Source organism: Venturia canescens, chromosome 4, assembly GCF_019457755.1.
Source record: "Venturia canescens isolate UGA chromosome 4, ASM1945775v1, whole genome shotgun sequence".
NCBI classification, from domain to species: domain Eukaryota; kingdom Metazoa; phylum Arthropoda; class Insecta; order Hymenoptera; family Ichneumonidae; genus Venturia; species Venturia canescens.
This window is the reverse complement of record NC_057424.1, coordinates 8,536,973-8,564,243: the sequence shown is the minus strand read 5'-3', so window position 1 is coordinate 8,564,243 and position 27,271 is coordinate 8,536,973. Positions and strand designations below refer to the sequence as shown.

At 36.6% G+C, this 27,271-nt stretch overlaps 5 protein-coding genes across 13 annotated transcripts in view; 4 read left to right on the top strand and 1 right to left on the bottom strand.

The window, feature by feature from the left end:
* Window positions 1-974: 974 nt before the first annotated feature.
* Window positions 975-4,711, top strand: Efr (ER GDP-fucose transporter). Of its 2 annotated transcripts, none has more exons than XM_043415810.1 (6): window positions 975-1,241; window positions 1,329-1,427; window positions 1,784-2,000; window positions 2,083-2,397; window positions 2,471-2,622; window positions 3,384-4,711. In XM_043415810.1, exons 2-6 carry the CDS (start codon window positions 1,351-1,353, stop codon window positions 3,628-3,630), a joined length of 1,008 nt encoding a protein of 335 aa, XP_043271745.1. In that variant the 5' UTR covers window positions 975-1,241; window positions 1,329-1,350; the 3' UTR covers window positions 3,631-4,711. The 2 variants fall into 2 exon arrangements, with proteins under 2 accessions (XP_043271745.1, XP_043271746.1); XM_043415811.1 differs by having other exon boundaries at window positions 976-1,143.
* An 884-nt stretch (window positions 4,712-5,595) lies between these two features.
* On the top strand, window positions 5,596-10,197 carry LOC122408779 (uncharacterized). 5 transcript variants are annotated; one of them, XM_043415812.1, is made up of 4 exons: window positions 5,596-6,848; window positions 7,656-7,812; window positions 8,101-8,251; window positions 8,491-10,197. In XM_043415812.1, the coding sequence occupies exons 1-4, from the start codon at window positions 6,820-6,822 to the stop codon at window positions 8,664-8,666; spliced, it is 513 nt and encodes a 170-aa protein (XP_043271747.1). In that variant the 5' UTR covers window positions 5,596-6,819; the 3' UTR covers window positions 8,667-10,197. The 5 variants fall into 5 exon arrangements, 1 of the variants encoding a protein (XP_043271747.1); XR_006260530.1 differs by lacking the exon at window positions 5,596-6,848 and adding an exon at window positions 6,976-7,149; XR_006260531.1 differs by lacking the exon at window positions 7,656-7,812.
* A 1,838-nt stretch (window positions 10,198-12,035) lies between these two features.
* On the top strand, window positions 12,036-16,982 carry CD98hc (CD98 heavy chain). 2 transcript variants are annotated; one of them, XM_043418196.1, is made up of 9 exons: window positions 12,036-12,517; window positions 13,479-13,851; window positions 13,934-14,178; window positions 14,469-14,594; window positions 14,681-15,094; window positions 15,194-15,420; window positions 15,875-15,880; window positions 16,467-16,616; window positions 16,704-16,982. In XM_043418196.1, exons 1-9 carry the CDS (start codon window positions 12,278-12,280, stop codon window positions 16,777-16,779), a joined length of 1,857 nt encoding a protein of 618 aa, XP_043274131.1. In that variant the 5' UTR covers window positions 12,036-12,277; the 3' UTR covers window positions 16,780-16,982. The 2 variants fall into 2 exon arrangements, with proteins under 2 accessions (XP_043274131.1, XP_043274132.1); XM_043418197.1 differs by lacking the exon at window positions 15,875-15,880 and having other exon boundaries at window positions 12,038-12,517.
* On the bottom strand, window positions 16,974-19,317 carry LOC122410136 (JNK1/MAPK8-associated membrane protein). The gene is made up of 5 exons (XM_043418202.1): window positions 19,076-19,317; window positions 18,505-18,954; window positions 17,585-17,754; window positions 17,343-17,419; window positions 16,974-17,269 (listed from the first exon to the last, which is right to left on the bottom strand). Exons 1-5 carry the CDS (start codon window positions 19,111-19,113, stop codon window positions 17,054-17,056), a joined length of 951 nt encoding a protein of 316 aa, XP_043274137.1. The 5' UTR covers window positions 19,114-19,317; the 3' UTR covers window positions 16,974-17,053.
* Window positions 19,318-19,798: 481 nt separating this feature from the next.
* wdb (widerborst) overlaps window positions 19,799-27,271 on the top strand; it is a 29,575-nt gene continuing 22,102 nt past the window's right edge. The window contains exons 1-2 of one of the 3 annotated variants that reach the window (XM_043418199.1): window positions 19,799-20,580; window positions 22,159-22,696. In XM_043418199.1, coding sequence (XP_043274134.1) covers window positions 22,558-22,696 — 139 coding nt within the window. In that variant the 5' untranslated portion in view covers window positions 19,799-20,580; window positions 22,159-22,557. Of the gene's footprint in view, window positions 20,581-21,626; window positions 21,771-22,158; window positions 22,697-27,271 lie in introns of those variants that run through there. The other 2 variants (XM_043418198.1, XM_043418200.1) reach the window with 2 other exon arrangements.

Genomic DNA, 27,271 nt, shown 5'->3' with positions numbered 1-27,271 from the left:
CTGTCGGGTCAACGAATTTTAGCGAACTGAATGGAGTTTGTTGGTTGAAAAAAACTTGTGTCGAAATTTTTCAATCTCTGGTATATATTTTAAAGTCCGTGTAAAATCATCGAAAATCGGATCTTTAATCTTATCACATCTTGTACAATGAGCAGCACTGATGATCGGAGAAAAGAATTGAGATAAGTGTAGTCTGAGAATACAGAAAAATCCCTTTTCGAGAGTTGTTCGTTTGTGCCTGATATATGCACATGACCTTCCAAGTATTTGTAGTATTTGTAGTTGTTCAAAAGTATGTACGATACTGTATACGTATGCGAACGCTCATACGAGAAAAAATTACTCAAAATTTTGCTACTTAGCCGAAAGTACGATCAAAAAATGTGATAAATTTTATGCCTCTTTATAAAATAACTTCGCTTACATGATATGTAATTAGAATAATGTATAAGAATGATTTCATCCCGAGAATTTCGCAAATGAACATTCTTAAATTAAGTGTTAAGTAATTTATACATATATTTACTTAAAAAGACATAAATTTATCTTTGTTTATTTTTTACAAATAAAATCATTGTAATAACAAAACCACACGGATGTCTGATCACTTGAAAACACAATCTTAGAGTTTCGATCATTTTTAATTGCAAACTCTTCCGACCCAACCGCAGGCTGTGTGGCCAAGGAAGAAACATATGATTTTTTGAGGTTATATAAAGCGAATAGAAAAATAAATAATGGTTACAGTATTTTCGAATCTTATTATGATAAAATCTCGAAGAATTTTTGAAATCACAATTTTCTACGCTTTCGAAAGTGTTCTAAGCATGCGCGAAGAATTTATTAATCGAACCAATCGTCGAACTGTGCTGATTTACTACACCCACAGTCCCCACGCTCCAACCAAATAATTTCCACTGCGTCGGCTCTCAACGAAGCGTGTTCCCACGTGCTGTTACTGTCCGCGGTGCGCCACGTCAAAACCTGCAAACTCAGCAACTCAGCAAAACAGAAAACAGCAAACACCTTATAGAAGACAACTCGCGTTCTGTCTTCTATGACGTTCAAATGACATTCACTCATAAAATTGTGAAAAGTGGTTTTTTTTATACGGATCAACGGATGTCGTTCGGATTAATCGAAGTATTAATAGTTGTGAATTCCAGTAATAATTCGTGCTAATATTTATACGAACCGCAGTGTTCCGTGAATACATTTCTGTCGTTACGAAAATATGTTCGGTAAAAGCCGATGACAACACGTCCTAAATCGATCAAAGCACGTTTTTCGCAATTCCCGCGAGAAAATTCAATTTTTATAATTTTTAGGTTATGATATTAAAGTGAAACAATGAAGGCTGCACTTGCGATTGCCTTCGTATTCTTAGGATGCTGTTCGAACGTCATCTTCCTCGAATTACTCGTGAAGTGCGTTGAAATTTATGATATAATCATGTGTTATTCGAATAAATTCAATTACCATTTCAAAATTTTTGTGTCAAAAAATTCTAAAGATTTATTGACTGCAAACAATACAAATAGTAACAATCTCAATATGACAGAATCATTAAAATTTTGCATTTGTTATACATTCAAAATGTTATTATTTCAAAACTTTGCTTTCCTTTGTATTCTGTGAGGCAATCGACCGACCAACTTTTGCGTAATCAAATTAAATTAAAAAAAAAATAAACCAGCTGCATAAGCTTGAGATCATATATTTGGTGAATGAACTTGAAAAATGATGGAAAAGAAATTGATGTTTCAATATTTTGTTTCCGCAGAGAGGACCCTGGCAGTGGAAATTTGATAACATTTTCTCAATTCTTGGTTATTTCCCTGGAAGGTTTTATATTCACGTCAAAATTTGGCACAGTCAAGCCAAAAATAGGCATCAAAGATTACATGATTATGGTTTCTATGTTCTTTGTTGTCAGTGTGTGTAACAATTATGCATTCGACTTCAACATACCTATGCCACTGCACATGATATTTAGATCGGTAAATATTAAAAGTAATTAAAACTACTATTGCTTCGATAACAGTTATTAGCGAATAACAAATATAAAATATTTCATTTCAGGGTTCTCTTATAGCTAATATGATAATGGGAATCATAATCCTGAAAAAAAAATATGTATTGAGCAAGTACTTATCGGTATTCATGATAACAATGGGCATAATAATTTGCACGATAATTAGTGGACGGAAAGTCGAATCGACGCAGCGTATTACAGAAAACTCTGTGCCCACGACCCCTATGGAGAATTTTTTCTGGTGGACATTAGGGATTTCGCTTCTAACAGTTGCTTTATTTATATCGGCTAGGATGGGTCTTTATCAAGAAGTCTTGTATGTTCGTTATGGCAAACATCCCAAAGAGGCTCTCTATTATACAGTGAGTGAATAGAAAAAGTTGCGAGTAGATAATATTTTATGTGGAATGACAAACATTCTGTTTTTTTTTTCAGCATTTGCTACCATTGCCATTTTTCCTCACTCTAGCACCAAATATCTGGGATCATGCTCTGTTAGCCATGGAATCTGCACCGATGGAAATACCATTGTTGGGGATTATGATGCCAAAAACTATAGCATACCTCATTGGCAATGTGCTCACGCAGTATCCTTTTCCATTGAAATATATGCCTTTTACAAATATCTCTGTTCTCGTGGAAATCCGTTTATTTTGAACTGCCTGTACTGAAAATTGAGCTCAAATATCCAAAAATTGTGAAATTCATTTTTTTTCTGCGGTGAAAACATTAAACGAAACAGTCGAATGACTAAATAATTTGAAGGCAGAACTAAACATTCTTGAAATTAAGAGTCATGCGTGATTTACGTCTTCATTATACAAATATATTTCGCTCGGACTTTTGTGAGCGTTTGACATGATCAAAAAAGCAAAAACCTGTGCAAAATAGCGAATCTCGATAAAAATTCAGTGAAAGCGATACCCATGCTCCACTTATCATTTTCTTTCATTCCACTTGCTACACAGTACACACATTGTTTCTATTAAGAGAGATTAATGTCTGAAATCCTCTGTTACGTAAGACACTGTGACTCGACGAAAAGTCCATTTGTAACGTCATGACTAGACGTTTTTACTTCTTTATCACCATCGAATGAAGTGACCGATGATGCAACGCAACTCCGTTTAAAAATAAAGTAACTCGTTCTATTTTCATGACGTGCGAAAATAATCATATCTCTCAAAATATTTTACGGAAGCTCTATTTTCGTTTCGTACAAGAATATTCTGTTCGAAATCCTATAATTTGTTTCGTTCGATGAGCAGAAATAAATTTGCATCAATAGTAGAATTCCCACGACAATGCAAGAGTGAATTATTGTTTTCCTCAACGACTAAATAACCAGATACATGTGCATAAGTTCAGTTTTCGTACTGACAACGGAATGTTCATCGCTGACCGTAACCCTGGTCGTGACACTACGGAAATTCATTTCTCTCATATTCTCGATAATTTATTTCAAGAACCCCTTTACGATTTATCACTGGATTGGCACAGGGTGCGTATTCGTCGGCACGATCATATTCACCGAAGTAGTGTCAAAGATTCAGCAGAGTCTCGAGCCGAAATCGCATACGAAAAAAAGTCAATAATCCGAAGTTCTCACAAGCTGAATTGTATATATCTGTCATGTTAAAGGGATCGAAGAAAGAACGCGAGTCGAAGCATTTAGATAGTCAAATATAATCAAGTACGCAGGATGAATTGAGGCCTTTGTTCGGAAGTGCAAAAAAAAATGAACTCAAATCGGAATAATTAAGTACTTGTTGGATTATTGAGTCTGTTAAAAAAAAAAGTTTATCTCATGTTCCAATGAGCTACGAGAAATTCATTGAAGGTACTGGCTGGAGGCTTTTGTATCCATAATTATACTTCTTTGAGCGTGAACAAAACAAACGACCCTATTGAAGAACTGTCAAAAAATGTAATCGTTGGCAACAAATATTCTGAATATTTACCTAGATCTATTTCATAAGGAGTGGCTTTGTATATAAGACAGCAATGTTGGAAACTAGAAATGCCAGATAAAAGTCGACATTGAGATCATTATTTCTTGTTCATAATTTACCAGTACTTCCGTTTTATAATCTTACTAATTAATTATCCAGACGACATTTTATCATATATATGAAGTAGTCGAAGAAGAACATCCTTATCGCAGGATTTCGTGCAGATAAGCTACCCTTTTTATTTCCTCAAGAGATATCGGACACGTATGACGAATTTGTTTCTTGTGAATTATTCAATTTGCTAATTTCATCAAAGAATAATGTAAATAGTAAAATTATTATAATTTTGGGAATAATGTTCGTTTACACCGATGATATTTAATAGAAATGTGATTATCAATAAATTCTGTCCTTTTTTGGCGAAATGTGTACAGCCCATACTGTCTCTGGTATTATTGGCTCAATGTTTGCTTACTGACCCCAACATTGTTATGTACCGATGATGAATATTAAAGTTAAGGAACTTCTCAAATTCATACTGCTAAATGAAAATAGAGTAGTTTTACTTTCAAGTTTTTTAAAAAATATTTCTTGTCATAGCGACTTTTTAAAATTATTTTATGCTTTTCATGATCATACTTTTTTGTATCAATTGTTTTGAATTCAACTGCAGCTTTACTGTTGTAGAGATAGTACTCCGATTTCAATAAATCTCTTTACTGAATCTGATGGTTCTTAAGGTAAATCGTGCCCGTAGGATCGTATTTTATGGGTGTCAAATTTGGCTCAATTTTTTCTTTCTAATTAAAGATTTTATCACTCTAAATTAATGTCAGAGTTATTAATTCAAGATTGTAAATAAATTTTTTCATCTTTTTTTTGGCGAACGAAATGACAAGCCATTAATTGAACGGGGATCCATCGCTGACCGAACCCAAAATTTCATTCGTCCCTGGCTAATATACTATAGTTTTTATGTAAAAAATCGCTTTAGAGAGCGTAAAGGGAAATGAATCAAGAAAAAAGTGTTGATATAAAGACAGAAGGCTATGACAAGAATGGCCCGAGCTAAGAAGAAACAAAATACCGAAAGAAGCAAACGTGAGGTTACGAGTACTCGTTTTTTCAATTTCGTTCAATCTTTAACGTAAAATATCTTTATTACTCGTAAGACAATGGTCTCAAACTTTTTCCCAGACCTTAATCGTTATTGTCTATTTTTTCATAAACTTCGTAAGAAGCGTTCATTCGTTATATGGAAAGATAAACGATTTTTTACGCATAGTCCCTGTAAACCGGTGTATTTTTCTTTATATTTAAACATGTTTATCACTCATTAATCAATAAGACGAATTCTTTAAAATTTGATATCCGTGTCAACTATCCATTGAAACTCTGTGTAAATTTCAAGTCTTAAGAAAATCGTTTCCTGTATGAACTTCCTTAAGTGAACAAAAAGAAAAAAAACTACTGTAAAAATAAAACGAAAACTAGCTTTTCATTGAATATATTTTCATTAAGGTGTCTACCCTAATTAGATGGGCAAAATAAGACTATTTTCACGAATTTTTTGACTGATATAATTTATAAATATGGATATAAAAAGTGTTGAGCCTAAAAAAATACACTCTTAAAATATACAAAAAAAAACTTTTTTTATTTTTATTTTACTCAGTTTTCGTACAGAAAAATGGAGGAGAAGACAGGTCCAAAATAAAAAATGGCTGTGGGCTATTGATAAAATATCTGGAATGGATGATCGGAGAAAGAAAAATTGGTTTTAAATTCAATAGGTATCATCATCCGATTTTTTATTTTTTCAAAAATGACAAAATGCCGGCCATTTTTCCAAAAACTACGAAAAAAGTATTTTTTTCCATCGTTTTTTGCAAAAAAAAAAAAATAGTTTCAATAAAAATTTCAAAACTCGTATATGATACGCGCTATAGCTGCACAGTCATAAAGAACATGTAAAATTTTGGTAAGGATCGGTTGAATAGTTTCAGAGATTTTATCAACAAGCCGTCCGAAAACGTCATTTTGAGATTGAGAAAAACGAGTTCAAACAAAGGCGCACGTACACGATATCACACTGGGAGGTGCGTAGCCAAGTAAACGTCACCCAAAAGTACACTTGGACTGCTCAAATCTTTATGAAATTTTAGTATGATACTTTTAAATATGTATAGTTTAGGAAAAAGCAATAAAAAAATTGATTTTTTGGAAATTCTAATTCGAGTAGACCCCTTAATACAATCAAATAAATCCAATATCATTTTGTTACTTTATGCAGCTCATATGTGACTCTCGAGACATATTGATTGGACTTCAACGTATAAGTAGTAGTTGTATTAAAACCTCAATGACTTAACCGTGCATAATTAACAATTAGTAATACGACAATAGATTCATGAAACCCCAAGAGATGATATGAGAATGGCAAATTCAATGTCACCGTTGATGCAAACTTCTGTTATCGCGTCTCGTCATTACGTACTTTGTTTTCCACTTTTGGTATGCACTTTTCGTTTTTATAATCAATAACAGCACAAAGGAACCACACTTATACGGATGGTAAAAAGCTCGAGATAACCAAGTTAAAAATGTTGTGATATTAACTTTGATAAATATTGGTAAAGGATGACACGGTTTTTTCCAGCTCTGTAACTATAAAATTTTTGAGCAACGTTCTCTACATTCTCTCCCTCTCTCTCTCTCTCTCTCTCTCTGTTCTTGGAAAATATTTGCATGAAGCGAAAACAGGACACCCTCTGTGGGCACATCGCTGCTGTTGACCTCAACTAATAACGCAGTACACGTACAGCAGAAAGTATGAACATTTATAACTCGGGAAGTAATAAGTGAGTCATTATATTTTTTAGCAAGGCTAAAAAACGTTTAAACTCGTTTGTCTTATAACTACTTTTCGGCTTATGGATTTTATATATAGCCTCCGTATAATAACCGTTGTGACGGTAATACAAATGATACTAGTCTTTTGCGCGACTTCGCTTTACGAGGTATACACGTTCCAACAAAGATATTTCGAGACTCAAGTATATTTGTCTATAGAAATGTCAATTTCATTGTGAAAGAAAACTGTGCGCAAAAGTGCGATTTGAGTTGAAAGGTACCATGGGACGAATAACTGAAAAATTTTCGGTAATTCCTCAATCAGTCCATTGACGCCCGTGCTGAAAGATCAAAACCAACGCTATACGCGCATTGAAGAAAGAAATTTCTAGTTTCGCCCCAAATTTTTTGTTAAATCAACAAATCACGGCGACAAAATTTTTTTTTATAATTTCGGTGAAAGAAATTGTAACAAGCAATATTTTCTTGCAGCAGCGATTTAAAAGCGATTGCATCGCCAAAATTTTCGTTTAGCTCCCGAATTTCTTTTGTTCGCCACGATTTGTTGGTCAAACGGAAGAATTTGTTGCGTCAACGAATTCGTTTTCTTGCGGTGTGTTCCTTGCGTCCGAATTCATCCTCACGGTCGTCGTGCATATTTTTTTGAGAAACGGATGATCAAGAATTCGAGTAAAAAATTCTATAACGAGCAAACGTTTTGAGCCACTTATTATTGGATCGATTATACTTGTGTCGACTTTTAGAGGCCAATTAAAAAAATAATGTCAAACGATTAATCCGAAGCAATATTATAGGTGTCCATTTCAATCGGGCAGCCTCAAATTGACGAAGAAAAAAGGATCCGCGACTTCGACCAATCCTTTTTCGGTTGAACCTTCGACGACGATGCGCGATATCTTTCTCGTTATCTTGGTATGGAAAGCAAACGCGACAGCGGTCGGAACAAATACGGTAAAAAACCGATTCGCAGAATCGAGTCTGATATGAAATAGCAGTATTTCATTAACGGTCCAAAGATGTAGCCGGCTGCGTCGTGTTTTTTCTCCTCGCGAATCTGTGTCTTGAATTCACCCGGTGACCGGTGCGACCCTGATATGAAAAGAATAGTGTCGAGATTTGTGTTGGCATTTCTCGTTGTTCGCCCATCGATTCGAGTATGCGTTTATCTTTAGCCAAAACTATGAAAACGGTAGTTCGCGTTCTCTGCTCGACTTTTTAAACGACTTTTTTTATTGCCAGCTAGTCACAAGCTTCCTGCAGAAAGCTCATCGGGCTATTTCACTCCCTCATGGAAAAATGTACTCGGACGAGAATTCTTATCTCCTCGGGAAGTCTGGTTCGGGAACTGTTTATGTCAACATTTCCGATTCAGATGTCAAAAAATATCGAGGTAATTGCCACGTTCTTGCGTCGTCTCAACGACTCGCTGCTATATTCTTATTTTTAAAAAACATATTTTATTTCATGGCTCAATATTCGTCGTATATTTGAAGAGTCAATTTCGTGTGAAAATCTTCAACTTTTTTTATTTGACAAATGCTTTTCTGCTCTGTTATTTTCACTGTGCGTAACGACCGAGCTATCATTCTACGTTTGCAGCGAAGTATTTATTTTTCACTTTTTTTTCAGCGTTGAGCCACGAGGAGTACCAGTATTATGAAGCGAGACCACTTTGGATTAAAATAAGATTGTGTCTCTTCTGGTTATTCTGGGCTGCTTTTTTCACGGTCATCATTATCTTCGTACTTATCTACTGGTGCATCGCGCCAAATTTTTGCCCGAATAACGTCGTTTATTCCGTTTGAAGCTTTTCACCGTTACAAATTATCCGAGAAATGCATTTTCAATAATGATACGATAACGCGGTATTGTTTTTGTCGAGAACAAACGGATCTCTGGAATGTTCGTTGTAATCTCGTCGACTCGTCGTAGCAGACTAAAGAGCGCGAGCGAGTGTGTATGTGCGTGCGGGAGAGCGAGAGAGAGAGAGAGAGAGAAGCAAACAAAGCGAAAAACAACAAACACATATCTCTGTGATAAATCGGTGAAGTCGAGAAGCGCTTTTGCAAGCTGCTCGTACCAAACATTTTCGTATATATTCAGCGAAAAAATTTTTCCCTCAGATATATTACCACTACATTTGATAACTTTTATTGACATAAAAAAATGGTTTTCTCATTAAAATGACAAGCATAGTTGAAGAAACGTATCTTTGCACGAGCAACGCAACGGAATACTGTAATATCATTGTTACTGTTGCCATTATTATGTTATTATTGATATATTTAAGAGCATGGATGAGTCGGTGCATCGCAGTGGTGAGTGCGAGAGAGATAGCTGCAAATTTTGAAAGTGAAATTTTCCCATACCGTTTGCCCGATCGAAATAATAAATAAAATGTCCGTTTTCGCCATCGTCCTGCGTGGGCTGACAGAGCCTTTTTTCAATCGGTCAAACCGTGTCAAAGGATTTCGATATCGAAAATTCCAAGTGAGGTTAGGTGACTGATCCCGACTGGCCGTATAGGGCAAAAAAACAAAAAAAAACGGGAGTTATGCGTTTCACGGCGAGCACGGCGATCAGTGGGTGGGGGGAATTCCTTTGTCGCCAGTTTTTTCAGAAACGATGTATGATAATTGTCTTGACCAATTTTTGAAATCGCTCGAATCAGTCTTCAGCTTCCCAAATGTCCGTAGGCATATTGAACGACTATTTTGAGCTCATTGTTGTATTGAAGTTAGGTTAAGTACGGCGAGGATTTGGGAAGAGGGGCTTATTATAACCTTTTTTTTTTATAGACACATAGTGATACTCTTATGAAGAATCACGAGCTTCCGTACAAGCTCAATAGAAGATGAGAACAGTTGACGAAAGCCATAGTCGCGACAATAGTCTCGATCCAGCTCAGCGGTCCTACAATAATTCGTGGAACCGTAACTCGCAGAGTTGAAATATCATTACGCGTGCATCCATGTTCATTAAAAAATTATATAGTGATCATCGTTATACTAATTTTTCTTATGGAATAATTATTGACGTAGGCTATTGTAATGTTTCCGAAATAACAACAGTTCCCGTCGTATTATTGGTGACACCATTTATTAATCGGAACAACGTTCTATCAAAAATTGAAATGTAGTCGTTGTTGAGCCACGTGTTTATTCGTTGGAGGTCGGAGCGAAGATGACCACTTGGTGCCTAGTGTCGCCCGCTGTTTTTAGTTTCAGAGGGCGCTGACAACAGTTTTCCGAAGTTTGAATCCTACATTACAGCTATTTTCAAAAAATCCATCTGAATGTACGATTTTTATAAATATATCAAAAATCAGAAAACTTCGACGTTTTTTGCTTCCATAAAAAATCTACTCTAAAAGAACCTGATTATTTATTTAAAAAGAAAAAAAAATTTTTTGAGCCTATATTCGAAGACTTCAAAGATCGTACGACAATACCGCGAAATTTATTATGTAAGAGAATTTGAAGTAAATTTACGTGGCCAAGGATTTAATCGCTCAAGTTTTTTTTATATATTTTTCAATTTGTCTGGCAACCACTCCAGATTATTTTTTATATCAATTCCACGTCAGCAGATCAAAAAATTTTGTGATTTTCGAGTTCTGTTTTTTCGGTCGAGCCATTTTTTCGTGAGAATTATAATTGATTTATCTGCGTATGTGAATTTAAACAAATCTTTATTGTAATGAGTATATTAAATAAATGAATGAGAGTAAAAAAAATCAACTAATTATAAATAAAAATATGTTAATATATTTTTCCTCCATATACATCATATTTCGTTTCGCTATACATTTATTTTTGGTTTTATGTAGTTTCCATGTGTTCTGTTCCACGTGTACGAGTTGCGAATGAAATAAAAATATGGAAATAATAAATCGTCATATATAATTTGTGCAAATAATTTTTAGTAAATTGTTGCATTTTCATCGAGGTTAAATTATATATTTAGTGTTTATTAGTGCGTCGTTAAATAATAAAATAATATTTGCGATTACATTTTCGTATTTTGATTTTTGACTTATTTATATTTCTTTCGAAGAAGAATCTTGTTAAATAACAAGTCAACATTTTTCTTCTTCACTTAATTCCTTTTTTTTTTCTTTTTAAATATTCAAACTTGAAGTGTGATTTTTGTTTAATTCTTTCTAATTAACAATATTCCCATATTCACCATGATTTTCAAAACTTATAGTAGTTTCAGGTAAGATTAATAATATATATAGGGTAATATGGGGCAAAATGGACAGTGTCCGTTTTACTCGGGGTTCAAAAATAGATGAAAGACTCATCAATGAAACTTGCTTAAATCCTTAAGTGTCCATTTTGCCCCATAGTACCCTATATTGCCAAGTTTTTATATTGTTTTTGCAGCTCAACAGCGGTCCCGGAACCGTCAGAACTATCTGATCAATCGCAACAAATATAACGATGCACGGTCGGTAATACCAACCACTGCAGGCATTATAATTGAAAGCTTCTGCATGATTCTTGGCTACAAGCAATGGTTACGATTTCGATTATTTTTCGGCAAGTTCGATAAATCAATTTATAGAGTAAACACTTCACATGGGATAAGGATTTTTTCTTTCCAAGCCATAGGAACGATTTCCCTTATTCATTCAGCAAGTTCATTTCTCTAATTCAAGAGTAGAAATTTCGCATGCGATGAGATATTTTTTAATTTTTCTATTCCTTTTTTATAAGCTTTTTACTTTTATTAAAAGCTTTTTACTTTTAAAAAAAGTTTTTCCACAGATAATACTAATACTGGAAGACTGGAGTACAGCTCCCCGAAGGTCCTAACAACGGGAACGGGCTCGAATGTTTCAATAAATAAAGCAGTAAGCAGTAATAAGGGGAACATTTCCTTCTCTCTGCGAATTCCGAATCTGCGCATGTCTCATGTGCGCACGATTGTACAGTTTGAACGAAAAATCGTTTTCTGGCGTGCAACACCCAGCAACACCACACGACACACGGACGACAACACTTCTTTTATATTCGAGGCTATAGATGCTATAGATCCTATAGCTCTTCTCACTGTCAGCTAATTTTTTGATGAACTGTACCGACAAAGACAACTCTCATTCTGGTTTCTCCCTTGGAACGCTTCACAGTGGCTATTCCCATTCCCCTCTGACGCTTGGACGGGCAACGGCTAAAAAGAGGGAGAAATAGAGAGGGAGAGAGAGAGAGAGAAAGAGATCGAGCATTCGAGCAATGAAAGAGGGAGACGTAAGAAGTATAAATTGAGTAGAGTGAGATTGGACATTGGATAAAATCTTGAGAAACGAGAGTCTGCCTAATCCCCTCGACACCAGCTAAGTTGGAAAGGGACAGAGAAAAACGTCCTTGAAGTGGTGTAGAGCGGCAATATATAAGCATATACAGCTGTTGAGATGGAAAGTGGGAGACTCGATTTGGAGAGTGTCACTGGTGCAACGACTAACGGCACGAAGGAGCCAGTTGCTTCTTACAAGCCGCTGCCGGACGATTCGAATTGGCCTACAAATAAGCAAAGCGATAGCGATAAAGTTGATATGGGTAAATTGAACGAGGAAACAGGAATGGATGACGGGGCTCAAGAAAAAATGCTCAATGAAGCAAGCAATATCGTACCAGCTAAAGAACCAACAGAGGTTAGTATAACATTTTCTATTTGACTAAATACATTAGGTAAAAAATATATAGGACATGTACAGTTATTTATCAAAGCTTCGAAACAATATCCGAAATATTCCATATGTTTTTCGTCTTTACTAAACGCAAATAAAAAATTAATTTCAATAGAAATGTCAAGTTCAGTCGATAATTGAAACGGAATTCGATTGATCTTGTAATTGCTTTATAAATTCTTGATTGCTTGTTCGCTTTTTCGGATCATGAGATAGATGATTTCTTAAAACGTGATGTAGTCTCATTCAAGATTCTATAGAGCGGCCATATCGGACGCTTAGCTCGTACAATATGGCCGCAAAACGAGATGATGAATTGGGCCAGATTCATTGATTTTTTTCGAACACGCCCAAGACCCTCTTAACAGAAAACGTGGGTATAAGTGTTCCGTTTTTTTATGCTTTTCAATACCAAAAGCGGTCCAAGTACTGAATAGGTTACGAGTTACAAAGTTTGCAGAAGATGCTCTTTTATTTAAAATTTGAAAATATTTCAAAAGAATGATGCAAGCATCTTTGACAATTGCAGGTGGTTATTTCTCGGTAAAAGTTTATTGAAGGAAAATTTACATGACTGGAAGCTGTAATTCATGATTTTTCAATATGATATTATAAATAGCTGACATTTCCTATCCATCAAGGGCTTTCTCGTCAATCAGGAAATTTTATAAAGCCACAATTCTGCTATTAAAAAATATAAAAATTATGTCATGAAACTTGTCATTATTGTCATGAAATATTTTCAACCAGCCAATTTCTATTACAAAACAGCTAATTTCTATCAAATTTTCATGGATAGAAAAAAAAAATTAAACATTATTTGTAGCCAAAAGTTATTCTGCTGTAAAAATGTTGTCCAAAATTTTTTTTTCTCGAATATGGGGCGGCATCGAAGTTATCTTTTCTAAACGTATTTTCTTTTTAGGTGAAATTCATTTCTGAGAATGGAGATGCAAAAATTGATATTGAAATGGTTAAGAAAACGCTATCCGGCATGGGCAAAGAGGAACTGATGAAATATGCCAATGATCCTTTTTGGATTCGTTTGAGATGGTTTCTCTTTATTGGTTTTTGGGTTCTTTGGGCTGCGATGCTTGGCGGTGCCATAGCGATTATAGTAATGGCCCCAAAGTGTGCTGCGCCACAGCCAAAGACGTGGTGGGAAGAGAGTCCAATCGTGCAGCTTGAAGCTAGCGATGTTGAGGGTAAAGACCTCAATGGCATTACGACGTTGCTCGAATCTCTCAAAGACCAGCACATTAAAGTGGTGTCATTGTCCCATTTCATCGATGTGAATGGTAAGACGAAACGACTTTTTTTGACTATGAAAAATTAATCGGTCCAAGTTCGTTACTTATGATAGCCATTTTTTTCGTTAAGGACACATCAAAGATTTCCGAGATGTGCAGCCACAGGTTGGAACAATCGCGGAGTTTGATAATATCATTAAAGCAGCGAAAGATCACGCGATGCGTGTCGTTTTGGAACTTGATCCAAACCATTCGTCAGTCGAACATCCCTGGTTCATTCGTTCTATCAAACGCAAAGATCCATACACGAACTACTATGTTTGGGCTGATCAAAAAACCGATCCGTCCGGCACTCGTCAACCTCCCAATAATTGGGTACGTGGCAATAATTGTTTCGACAATGATTACTCGTGACATCGAGAATACTTTTGGAACTTTTGGAATCTGTTTTTTCACCCAAGAAATTTGACCGAAATGTTTGCAAGCAAATGCCTTCAAACATCACGTGAAATTGATCTGATGGTGAAATAACTGGCTTTTGGAAGTTCCACATCCTAATTCAAAATTTGACTAATTTTCTAGATTTTTTTTTTTGCTAAAAGCCAAAAAGTCATACAGAAAACATACAAAAAGGTTTCATGAAAATTTGTTTTGTAAAATTTCAGTTGAGCGTTAACGGAGGCTCAGCCTGGGAATGGAATGAGCAAAGAGGCCAATTCTATCTTCATCAATTCAATAAAACGCAGCCGGATCTTAATTTCAACAACCCAGCGGTCGTGGCCGAATTTGGGGTAAAATTAATTTTTTCTGTTGAATTCACCTATTTTCTCGATGCACCCGGCCTGTGGAATATAACAGAAATGTTGCTGTATTCCAGGAAATTTTCAGTCACTGGTTGCAACGCGGTGTCAGCGGTTTCAGACTTGGTAACACACAATATCTCACAGAAGACCCGAACCTTAAAAGCGAATCGTTCGGAACGGTACCTGCTAATGCGGACGAGTATCAGTATCTTACTCACGTACACACTTACGGTCGCCTGGAGAATGGTGAAATACTGCGTCAATGGCGAGAGATCGTAACCAACCGCACGAACGGTGACTGTTTGTTTACTCTTCGTGAAAAAATCGGCGCTGACATATTGGCAGTTTACAACGAAAAAAAAACTCTGATCGATCTGCCCAAGAGTTCACTATTCCTTGAAACTGCTAATGAAACAGTAAACGCCACAACATTATTCAATGGAGTTCGTCAGTCGATAGCAACGAGCGGTGATTGGCCCAGTTGGGATGTGAGTATCGTTGCTATTGAAACAAAATTATAGCAACTGGGATTATCTACCGCTTTTCTCATTCGAAAGTACGTGATCGTTAAAACGTTTTTTTCACAGCTCAACGGGAATGAAAGGAGTCTGAGAAAACGTATGCCTCGAGAAGTGGCCGATAGCTTAACTCTCATGACTTTATTGTTACCGGGTACACCGATTCTGAAGCTGAACGACACTCTCTCAGCTAAAGACGCTTTTTCGAAAATTGCCAAGTCTCGTGACGCGCAAACATTTTTGTACGGCAAAACTGAGACCAGTATCGTCAACGGCACTGTTTTCGTTTATTTGAGGTAATACTCTGATTTTTTTCTCATTGTATTTGAAAATTTGTATTCAAAATTCATTTGTATTTATTTCCTCGAATGGTTCTTGATTTTCTATGTCGTCCACCATTAATAACAAACCTAGTGGAATATTATTTTACACAAAATTCGAGTTCAAATGCAATGTCCCAGTAGTACACAAGTTTTTGTTCGCCCTCTCAAGTTCACGAAAAGGAATTGACTTGATCGCTCAATTGGTTTCATCCTGACTATTATTCCGCTCATTTGCTATGAGATCGGCATCTTTTATGCGACGTAATAGTTCCCCGAAATTTCGTACAAAAGCTTTTCAACCGGAGCTCATGTATATGTGTGGAAAGACTTACGTGTGCAAATTTTAAATAATACGAATAACATTTTGATATAACGAAATGACCAATAATTAATTTATCTTTCACGCTTATCCTTCCATGCGGTAAAGAAATTGGTGAGTCCCTTTACTAACATTTCAGCATGTGAGTTTTGTGTCTATTGCTTCTTCACCAGACTGCCTATTTTTCGATAATTCAACGTTTCTAACACGTTTTTTCTGAATGACTAAATTTTTTCTCCGATTATCATCCCTGCGTTTAACGTTTATAGCTAACTTTCGAACATTGAATAAAGTGAAAAATGAAACTATGTGAAAGGTAATCTTTTACTTTGCTTTTGATTTAATTTAAATTTGAGGAAAAAGCCCGAAAAACACTGGCCAGATGTTATTGCATGAATCACGATAATTGATTGGCAACAGATTGATGAAAAATTTGAGTGAAAAATATTCAGAAGATAAAGTTTTGACAGAACGGGAATTGACTTACAAGCAAAATTCCTTAAAGAGCATTTGACTTTCGACCGCGCATGTATTTTGACGCGGATTATCTCGTATACGAAATTTAATTTTTTTTATGATTTCTATGAAGATGATCCAATAGAATGATAGCATCTGATTTCTTTTTTCAATAATTTATCCATATGTCAACACATCGCTGAGTATGTATGTATATAAACAAGAAAAATGTATTAATCAATAGGCTAAAAAGCGGTACTCCCGGTTATCTCGTGGCGTACCAAAGTTCGGATAAACCTGCTGTTATCGACCTGTCGACATTGATGTGGGTTTCTTCAGAAGTGAACGTACTCGCTCACAGTCCTAATTATTCTCAGGGAGGCACCGAAATAATGTAAGTTTACGGTTCAAATGGAGCGGACAAAAATTGAAAGAACCCATAGCAGGAAGTGTTGAACTAATTTCTTTAATCTGTTTTTAGGGAAAAGCTTCCTTCCGATCGAGTGCCCATTTCACCAAAAAGCACATTGGTGATGACGTTTGTGCCAAAAGAATAAATCATGACAAATTAATGGGGCGTAAAACATCATATTATAACGATAACAATAATATTATATAAACGCCTATGCGATCTTATTGCCAGTTGGCATTTTCTCGTGCTTATATGTGGTCAGCTGAAATCATTTATTATATTCAGCAGTAAACGAAATGTGAACTCAAATATGAAATAATTCAATCATAAAACGCATCGTAAAATGAACGTTGAATTTATTTTTATCTTTCGTTTCGTTTCGTTTAAAAACTTCATATATACAATATACTTAAAAGATTTCACTCGATATGGAGTTTGTGGGGATCTGTAAATCTCGCGGTAAGTATGTAGAATAAAGCCGGAAGGGGTACGAGTACCAGTAACGCCGGATGAATGTTCATCCCCCAAAGAGTCGCAACGGCCACGATGCCATATCCGTGCATCAACCAATGTCCCAATATCACAATAATGTTCTTAATATCCGTTACGGAGCTCAGTAAGAGAGATTTCATCGTCTGCGAAAAATAGCAAATTGAAATATATTGGAGGAAGAGAGTTCAGATTTATTATTATTTTCACATGGGTTACCTGATTCATTTTAAAAGCAAAGTGCGCCGCGTTTGAAAGGACTGACAGGATGAGCGTGATGTATGGAAACGCGTAATCTGTAAATGCAAAAATAAAAAATACTCGATAAATATTTATGAAGAATCGTGAGCGCTGAAGAATAATCTCAAATCGCTTCACAAATGACAAATCATGTTCGTTAGCTAATTTTCCATTTCTACGAGGATTTGTGAAAAATGACCTGCTTTTTAAATTTTACGTACATATCAATCCCCCACCAACGGCATGAAGCAACGCAAGAACGGGGAAGAAGTATAAGGCAGCATAGATTGATAATTTTCCTTGCCTGGGCAAAAATTTTCGTGCTACTAAAGGTCTAATCAGTAACATGATCAGTACTCCCAGACCGTAGAAGATGAAAACCATGGTGTATCTGCGAATAAAATGTTTATGATTCAAATATCAAATTTCGTTGAATTTTCACGAATATCCTCGAACTATTGTGTTTCAATTCGTAATGTTTTCTTTGGAAATTTTTTCTAAAAATTATGAAATTAAATAAAAATAATAATAGAACGTGTTCAAGCGATTTCATATTCTCAATAGATCGTACTTCACATCATTGAAGTACCAAAAACCAGATCAATCTTACTCTCTTTCTGTTCCTTTTGATTTATTGAACAAAGTGAAAGGAAATTCATTGATTGGAAGAGTTTAAATTCAGCCATTTTTATTTTATTTATTCAGGAAAGTGTTTTATGAGAAATATTTTTTCTGTAAGTTTAGTTGAGATTCAAAAAAATCATGTTCAGCGTAGCACTATGAAAATAGCGTCCAAAAAATTTGTGAAAAATGTGAATGTCTAGCGATAACTTTGAATTTTTTTTACATTTTTATCAAGTATCAATGTTACGGAATGAATGTTCATCGAATGAAAGCTTTGACTGTAAAACATATGTCATTTATTTGGCTTTTTGCAGTATGAAAATTGAAGGATTTCCCAAATAACGACATTCGTATATAAAAAAAGAAACCTATTGCTGGTTATCAATGTGGCTTACATGCAAGTAAAGAAAACTTATTTCTCAAGGAACACATATAAATGAAAATGGATACTATAAACAAAAGATGAAAATTCAGAGAATCTATTGCTGGATAATAATCTTATAAAAGTTTTACTAACAACGGATAAACAGCTTCTTGCGTGCAATGCAAAGCTGTATCGTAATTGGGTTTAGGATTATGCAGCAGCGTGTACCAGTCAGAGAGTCTAGTACTTTTGCACGATCGTATATGGAAAGATCCCATGGGGTCCGTCAGTTGGAGAGTTATCAATGATGCTGTGACTATCTCGAAGAGCGCAGAGGCATGCATGGCTAAGATTTCCTTAGTGATGCTTCGAATCATTCCCACCATATCAATGAAGAACCAGTGTAAAACGAGCGCGAGAAGAGCCATGAACCCAAGGTAGAGCCAGTCATAAAACATTGGCACATCATCGCATTGTACGCAAGCTGACCACACATTACTTCTAAACCCTCGAGGACAAGCTCCGCAGTCAGTCCAATTACCATCTGGCAACAATTCTCGACCGCAATAAACGCCGGGACATCGAACCAGTGAATTCATAGTACTGTTAACGAAAATTCAGAAGTCAGAATAATTCGGATACAGAACGATCGTTTATATAGATGCGTGAAATATATAGAAATGAAATTGAAATTTTTTAAGAAAATGAACGACTTTATAATTACTTGGACATATTTATCCCGGCGAACGGTCCCGCTTTCATCACAATTTCGTAGTCTGTACACTTTTTGATACTCCTATGGGTATTCGAAATTCAAACATTTTTCTTTCCGAGTGTTTTACTCAAATGTTTATCACTTATCACTAAGTTTTCACAATCCTCAACTCTCATGTTTCTCCGTTTTGAAGTTCCCGATTCAACCACAGAGGCGTTTTTGACAACAAAAACACCACGAAGTGGAGAGAGAGAAACACTACGGGGGAAAACAACACTGAATATAGCTATTCGTGGTTATCGACCAATTAGCCAACTCTGTGAAGTTGGTCTACAAAATTTGTCCTTCACAATTTTTAAGAACCACCCAAGTAACGCAACCACTAACGTTGCGATTTTAATTATCCTCAATTTAGCGAAAGAGGAAAGAGCTTGAGTTTGTTTTCTAATGAATTATCGAATAAAAAATGAAACTAACTTCAATAACATGAAATATTTATAATCAAAATGAAAAATTGAACCAAAGTTATCTGATCGTTGTTTTTTATAAACAACCATGGTTTTAATTTTTTTATGTTCTAATAAAAAGTAAAAGATGAATGGAAAGTTGAATAAAAAAATAGTGGCGATCGAAAGAGATTTTTTAGAGATAGTTTTGGATTGACAAGTGGAGAAGTGACGCCATCTGTAGAAAACAGTTGGCGTGTGTACATTGAGCGAACTCGTGAAACTCCGGCGTGGCCCCGTCGATGATAGCCGAGTGAGCATTACTATTTTCAGGCACACCGAGGCACCTCTTGACGGGTTTTTTTTCGATAAGTGAAGGGCGACGTATACGGCTCACGCGCGGGGAACCCACATATTCATTTTTCATTCTCTTCCGTTGTTTGGTTAATTTCCGCGTTGTGACGCGCGAGTTGTATACGGTTGAAAATCTTCGACGGGACGCTAGGTGAGGAGGACCGATGCGCGATATTGAAGTGGTGCATTTGATATAAAAAAAAAGGGAGCGAGAAAGAGAGAAAAAAGCGAAAAATTTTCTTCTGCGAGGTGTTGTGAAAAAGAGAAGGACGACAGGGCGCGAGGCTGCGTTTCTCTCTTTCTGCTTCGTGCGCGTGTAATTTTGTGTATGTGAGTGTGCGTGTAGGTGTATGGTGTGCGCGCGTGCGGTGACGAGTTCAGCGTGAGACGCTGATTTTAACGAAAAGCCAAAAAAAAAGGAAACGAAGGAAATTCGAATTGAGATATTTTTTATTCAAATGTCGCGGATTGTGGGAACAAGTCTAGGTGCTCAAATTGCTGTACAAAAATGAGACAGGCACGTATGCGTTACGAGCAGCTGATGGCGGCCGTAAAGTCCTCTCGTCGTCGTACCTTCTTCGTGTCTACGAGTTATCGAGTTTGAGGCTCGGCGAAACTCCGTGCGTCCAACAACTGCAGCTTGTAAGGAGCCAGAGTTTCGAAGATCCTCGTTCGCCGTCACTTGGCAGATTTTTTTTCATCTTTACGAAGGAGGTACTTGGAATAAAACGAAAAAAAAAGTATATGTATTTATTTATATGGGTGTGTGCGTGAGTCTGTGTACATTTACGCATACTGCTGCAACGGTGGGTGGATAACGCAACGACGAGCTCTACTACGGCGCTCGCGGAGTAAAAGAGAAAAAAGATAGAAGTAATAGGAAGCAGCTCCCCTTACTTGGAGCCGCGAAAGAGTCACCCGATTACGAGACGGTATTTCACCAGTAGCGAAAGAAAGAGCGAGAGCGTGATGAGACACACGTATACACGTCCATACGAGGCGTGATATAACGGTGCCTTTCTCTCTTCTTTCATTAGTATATTTGCTTCGCTCTGTTCCTCGTGTCGTTTGTCTTTCTTTAGCTCTATGGTTGGTCCCTCCCTCCTATCATCTCTCTCTCTCTCTCTCTCTCTCTCTCTTGCTTATTTCTTTTTTCTCTTTCGCCTCCGGGATTCCGGCACTCGGACGGGTACATAGCCTCCTGGTTGGTACCCGGCTATCGAATTCTCGCGCAGTCGAATGAATAATAATAATGAAAAAAAAAAAAAAAAAAAAACTGATGGAAGGAAAAAAAGAAACGCGTGCGCGTGGGACGTGCTGCGTGTTAAAACGTGCGGAACTGCGTTTTTTTTTCAACATCTTAATTTTTCTCTCATTTCCACCGTACAGCAACCGTTTCTATAACAATTGTTCCTTATCGTTTTTTGTATTTATTTCCCGCTTTACAGTAAATCGGCATTATTGCTTTTATTTGCACGTTTTGAGACCCCCGCGAATGGAAATCGCAGCTAGCCCAATTACTCGCATTTCTACGCTCGTCGATAATTATCGTTCAATAAAGATATATATGCAATTATTAAAAAAAAAAGCATCACTTTTGGTGGTCCCCCTCCCCGGTTCTCTTTTATTGAGGAAATTTCGTGGAACGCTAGATAGCCGACGAGAGTGCGCGTAGTGTGCGGAATCCCCCCGCCCCGCTCTCCCTTCCTCTCTTGTTTCCTCGTTCCAACGATCAGCGCCTCGATGAGAATCCGGAAAAAATAAGAAAATAAAAAATGATTAAAAAAATGATAGTGTAATATTTGAAAATCAGAGACACTGCTTCGCGGTTTATGGCCATTCCATTAGTTTATTTTTTGATACACATCTCTATGTGTATCGCGATATAAATGGTGCTCGAAAAAGTAAGTCTGACTATTGTGTTCTGACTTTTTTTCGTGCCCGTCGCTTTTTTACAAACGGAACGATTCTAGTGACATTTCGTACTGAAAAATCGTGTTCGCATGTGTATTCTCATTCTATGAAATCATTTTCTTCATCTGCCTTTCTCTCTATCTCTCTTTCTCCTTCTGGTTTCCGTATCTTTTCGGGTTTTCCGTCAGAAATGGTCTCGAGTAAATAGGGCGTGAAAATTTAGTAATAAGAGTGAAATACAGTCCGTAAGGTGGGAGAGAATGAACAAGAAGATCGTCTTCGTTCTATTTTCTCCCAATTTATTGAAATGTTTTTGTTTTTGTGCTAAAGCAACGATTTCATATTAATAATGTTTATACGTTTGTTGCTCTCTGAAAGGACGGGGCCTCCGAAAAGCTGTTCAAATCTGGATCGTTTGGAATAAAAGAGAAACTGAGGAGAAAAACAAAGTATTTATGTGTTTCACACACAGGGAAAAGAATTTTAAGCAAAGCACTGAAGCGGTTGCTTAGAAGAAACCTCGAGTGCAGAAACAACACGGAGGGAAAGAGCGGCAGAGTGATCGCCGCTCAGGAATGCTTCCTCACAAACGTCTGTAGTGTCCGAAGAACGTTGCTTGTGCGTTAAACTTTAAACCCAACGCAAAATCTTGCAAGCCAACAAAAACAATACAGGAAGAAAAACAAACAAGCAAAACGTCGTTATACAAAGTGCATAGAGTAGCAGCAGCGCATTGTCGTTGTTGCAGCTGACTCCTCCGCAACCTTGATCATCAAAATGTCAGCTGGGAATTTTGTAGATCGCATAGATCCTTTTGCAAAGCGCTCGCTCAAGAAAAAATCTAAAAAGTCACAGGGGTCGTCGAGGTACCGAAATTCACAGGATGTCGAGTTACAGCCATTGCCATCGCTCAAAGGTCAGTTTTTTATTTGATAATATAAACTTACTTTTTTCAAAGCCTAGTCGAATGTCGACTATCCCAACCCCTAGCTGAGGTTATTCTATTTCCCACCGTAGAATCGAGTGGCAGATTTTTTTTTTAACGTTTGTGATCTTGTTCCATCGGTTATAATTGTATTATCTAAATGTTCTTACCATAGTTTTCTAAAGGAATCTGAGAACAGAATGAATGTGAGCTCGTTGAAGTTAATTTTTCAAATTTCTTGCATGCGTTCATTGATTCTTCCAACTCACCTACGAGCGATCATGAAATATTTCAAAACTTTTCTTCAGTTTTTGATGATTAGCTGAAAATCTTGAATGGAAAAAGCTTTTGGTCATCATTCAAGTTTTTGGAACTTCTTTTCCCCGGCAGACAGAAAACCAATTGTCTTTTTGATTCGCTTTGGTGTGGCAAGCGATTCTGACAAAATTAGAAAATACCATTTGCCACTAAGTGACGCCATAGTATAGCTCCATGATCTATTTCACCTTAATTTTCCTATTTCTACGAATATTATATGAACAAAAGTACTATCATTCTGTCTACAACAGTCTACCAAAACTATGCATCGAATTTCAACTCGATCACTTAGCCCGTTAACGAGACATCGTCGCCACTGACTCGTGAACCATTTTATCGAGGAAATCTGTAAAATTCTCCATCACATTTTCGTACTTTCCTGAAAAGTATTCTTCTCCTATTTCTCCTATTTCGAGGGATCGACGAATCCCCGTGAAAATTCTAGAAACGGAACCAAACCAGTTTCAAATCTATATTTCACACTATTCATTTTGATAAGGAGAGTTTTAAAAAGCATTGCAACCTGAAGCGAGTCTGGCGAACAATTGAATCGAAATTCAGAAACGATTCTTTGCATTCGGTGAACGATGGAAGAAGACTCGAAAAAGTACGTTCGCAAATTTTAATCGATTCCGCACAATTTTAAAGATGCGCTTGACACGTTCTGGAACTGGGGTCCCGAATCGCATAAACTTTTGAAGCTTGATTAAATATTCTGGAAAACGAAAAACAGACAGACCGTACTGGAATATCTTTCCCTCATTTTCGACTCCCAATACCAGACACGGCACTTTTCATTTTATTTTATAGCGCAAAAGATAACATTGATTAAATATTATTTTTAGCCAACAACATTTTCAGCGCTCGATTGCTCGCAGGGCTTAAATGAGCGGCGTGTATTTTATCGAGATGGCCTGAAAACGAGATTTAATATTGCCAGCGTTATTTTTTTCCAAACATCCATCGATTATCAAGTCAATTCGAACATGCCCGTTGGATAAACATTAAAAATTGAACAATTGTCACAATCGGGTTCGGGCTTTTCGATCCTATGTAAACGTGCATTTTCCTTTCGGTTTTTCCGTCGGACTTTCATGCTCGATCCATCAAAAACGCACCGATAATAGGAAAAAATCAAATGATCGAAACACTTACTTTTTTTCGATTTCATTATTCTGATTATAAACTCAAAAAGAATCATTTTAACAGCATTTTTCATAGCCCAATTAGTACGTTTCTAGTAAAATTATTGTGACGCATAAATGGTTTGAACGAGCATGTCACACATGCCATTGAATTATAACAATGAAATTTGCGATCTCGAGATGAACAATTGTCAACCGCTCGTGACATTGAATATGTTCGACACTCACATCCTCAATGGGGAACTTTTTTCTCACATTTATTCTCGAATCCATCGTTATTAGAAATCTATTTTTTCTACGAGGCAGATAATGTACAAACACGTGATACAAAGAGGCTTCGAAAATACAGCAAAAAAGATTATCGAAATTTGAATAAAACGGAAAATTGATAATTTAATTATTTAAAAGTTTTGCGTCGTTGGAATGGCACGAAAATTCTCATTTTTTTGTACAAAACTCTAGGCTCGATTCCGAGTGTTTCGATGATTAAACAGTTTTTCTTTAGAAAGTGACGAAAAATATTATCACGATTTTTCAGAAATGAAAAGACGACGAGTAAACATTTATTCGGTATTTTCGAGAGTTACAAGCACCAATATTGTGAAAAAAATATCGAAAACTGGCATGATGGGGAAAAACAATTTACCCAATTTACTGATTCTCAAAGTATAAAATAAAAATCAGTTTTACTTACTTCCAATGAAATTTTAATGAAAAAAGATCGTTTTTGCTACAAGCATGCAATGGAAATTTGGACTGAAACGTGGGGGGAAGAAAAAAATCTGCTAACAAAGTGAGGGAAAAAAAATATCCAAAATCAAAAAAATGAAAATTCCTCTCGCTGTTTTTCAACTGTGCAAAAAGTGAAATATCAGAAAGACACGGAGGATGGAAATTCTTCGGTTGAACGGGATCAACAATTTTCGGATTTATATTCGTTTTTTTTTCTATGCCCACCCCCAATGAGATTGGTCCGAAGAATGATTATTTTTGCTCGAATCACTCGGACGGACGGCAATTATTTTCTGCCACCTCCTCTCGTACGAAAGTACAAAGTAGGTTCTTACCACGAATTTAATATTTCAATGTCAGTATTTGTATATCAGTTACTTATTTATGAAGAAATAAGAGAAGTGAAGTGGGCGCGGCTCTGTGTCACGTAATATCCAAAGGGACCCGTAAACGTCACAATGTTTCGAAGAATAAAAGTAAAGAGACGAGAATTACGAAGCGAGAATTTCTCGCGAATTCGTAACGTGTTCATTGTGTGACTTCCATGAATGTCTTGTTGATTAATTAATTTTTTATGGTTTTTTTCGGTGCTCGACAACGCTCGTTAGTTTTTGTCTTCGCGTTTAAAGGCCACGCGACACATATTTTCATGGAGTCCAGCTCGAGCTCGTCACAGAAGCTTGTGAATCTTCGATTTTTTCGAAAAACACGAAACGCTTAATCGTTTCATTTAGCGAGAAGCTCGGGAAGCAGCTCCCTCCGTTGTAACTTCCGATCGATGGTACACGCTTTTTCCTTCCAAAGTCATCGACATTTTTTTCATCCAACGACACATTCCAGCGGTACAGAAACGCTCATATGTGACGTTCAAATGAGAATGACAGAGGAAGAGAGAGAGAGAGAGAGAGAGCGCGAGGAACGTTCAAGTAAGAACTTTAACCCGCAGTTATTCCTATTAGCAGTTCGCCCGTCAATGCAAAAGCAACGGTTCAGAATGAAGCGAATGACTTGGGCAAATTCAGAACGAAATGGAGCTCAATTTTCATCGCTTCTCGACTCGATCTTCCTCGGAGCGAAGACGTTCGAATTCCAAAGTGGATTCTCCGAGCTCCTTCTTGCAAGATCATCACATGATACACTTGCGAAAAGTTCCTTGTGCGAAAAATCGTCCGATTGCTTATACACAGAGCTATCATACGCAATATCTCGCCTAACCACGCTGACATTACTTTCGCTCAAAACTCGTGCCAGAATTGTTATTAATGTGAATCTATTCATAGAATAAGTTTCCCAATGTTACCATTCAGAATGCAGATTTCCTGTTCGTGTCTCTGTTCGAAGGAACTTCGAATACTTCCTTCAGCACTTATCATCGAGCTCGCTGCCCTGCTTTATTCTCATGTTTTTTCCTCCCAACTCGTTTCGTCGGCTTTTAATTTCATTCATAGAAAAACCGACAGCGTCGATCAACCGAAAATTTGGTGGTATGGATCGGTCGCCGTCCTACGGAATGCTACAGATTTGCATACTTTTCGCTGGTTCTTCGAGAAACTGCGATTAAATTGCTCAAAGCAAATGATGTATGACTAGGCTAACTCTTGGAGAGGTTCGAACGGCACCGAAACTTTGTGGAATAAGTCTGAATGGTGTAAAAAGAGTAATCAAAAATGGTAAAGCCAAGGGATTGAATATTGGCGTTAAAAAAATTAAGGATATTCACGGGAATCTAATGAAAATTGAAAATTCCAACTTTAAAAGTCCAAATTTGGAAATCATAATTCCTGTGCGACGATTTGGATTTAATGAAATTTAAGATCCTCCCAACTTTAGAGCCGACAACGAGAATAATAAAATAGAATGTGTTTAGATATCAATGGTGGCTTGAGGAAGCCTTGTTACCGGTGAAAATCACTTGGGAATGAAAAAAGAAAAACACTTGTTTGAGGTTAACGAGTAATAACGATATAAACAGTGAAAGCTTTGACAACATCATGAGCCAGCTGGTTCAAAATATAGATATGCAACGCATATAAATAGAAAATGGCTGTTGTCACGTTTTGCTTGACGATTTTACTACGAAAGTATTTTAACCCTTACCATTATATCAAAAATTTATCAATCATAACAAATAAGTTGAACATCATTTTAATAATTGCGAGAAGAAATTTTAATCGTTTCTTTAATCATGAAAAGAGCAAAAAAGTTCAGTTGCTTTTTTTAATCACAAGTAGTAACGCATGATCTTCCTTGAAATGCTTGTCAAGATGATCCAAGTTTCTTAGATTCTCTGAATATCCGTTTGGCTCGTCGTTCATACGATTCAACCTTAGTTTTCCAGATGTTCACAAATCGAACGTGTTATTGGATTAGA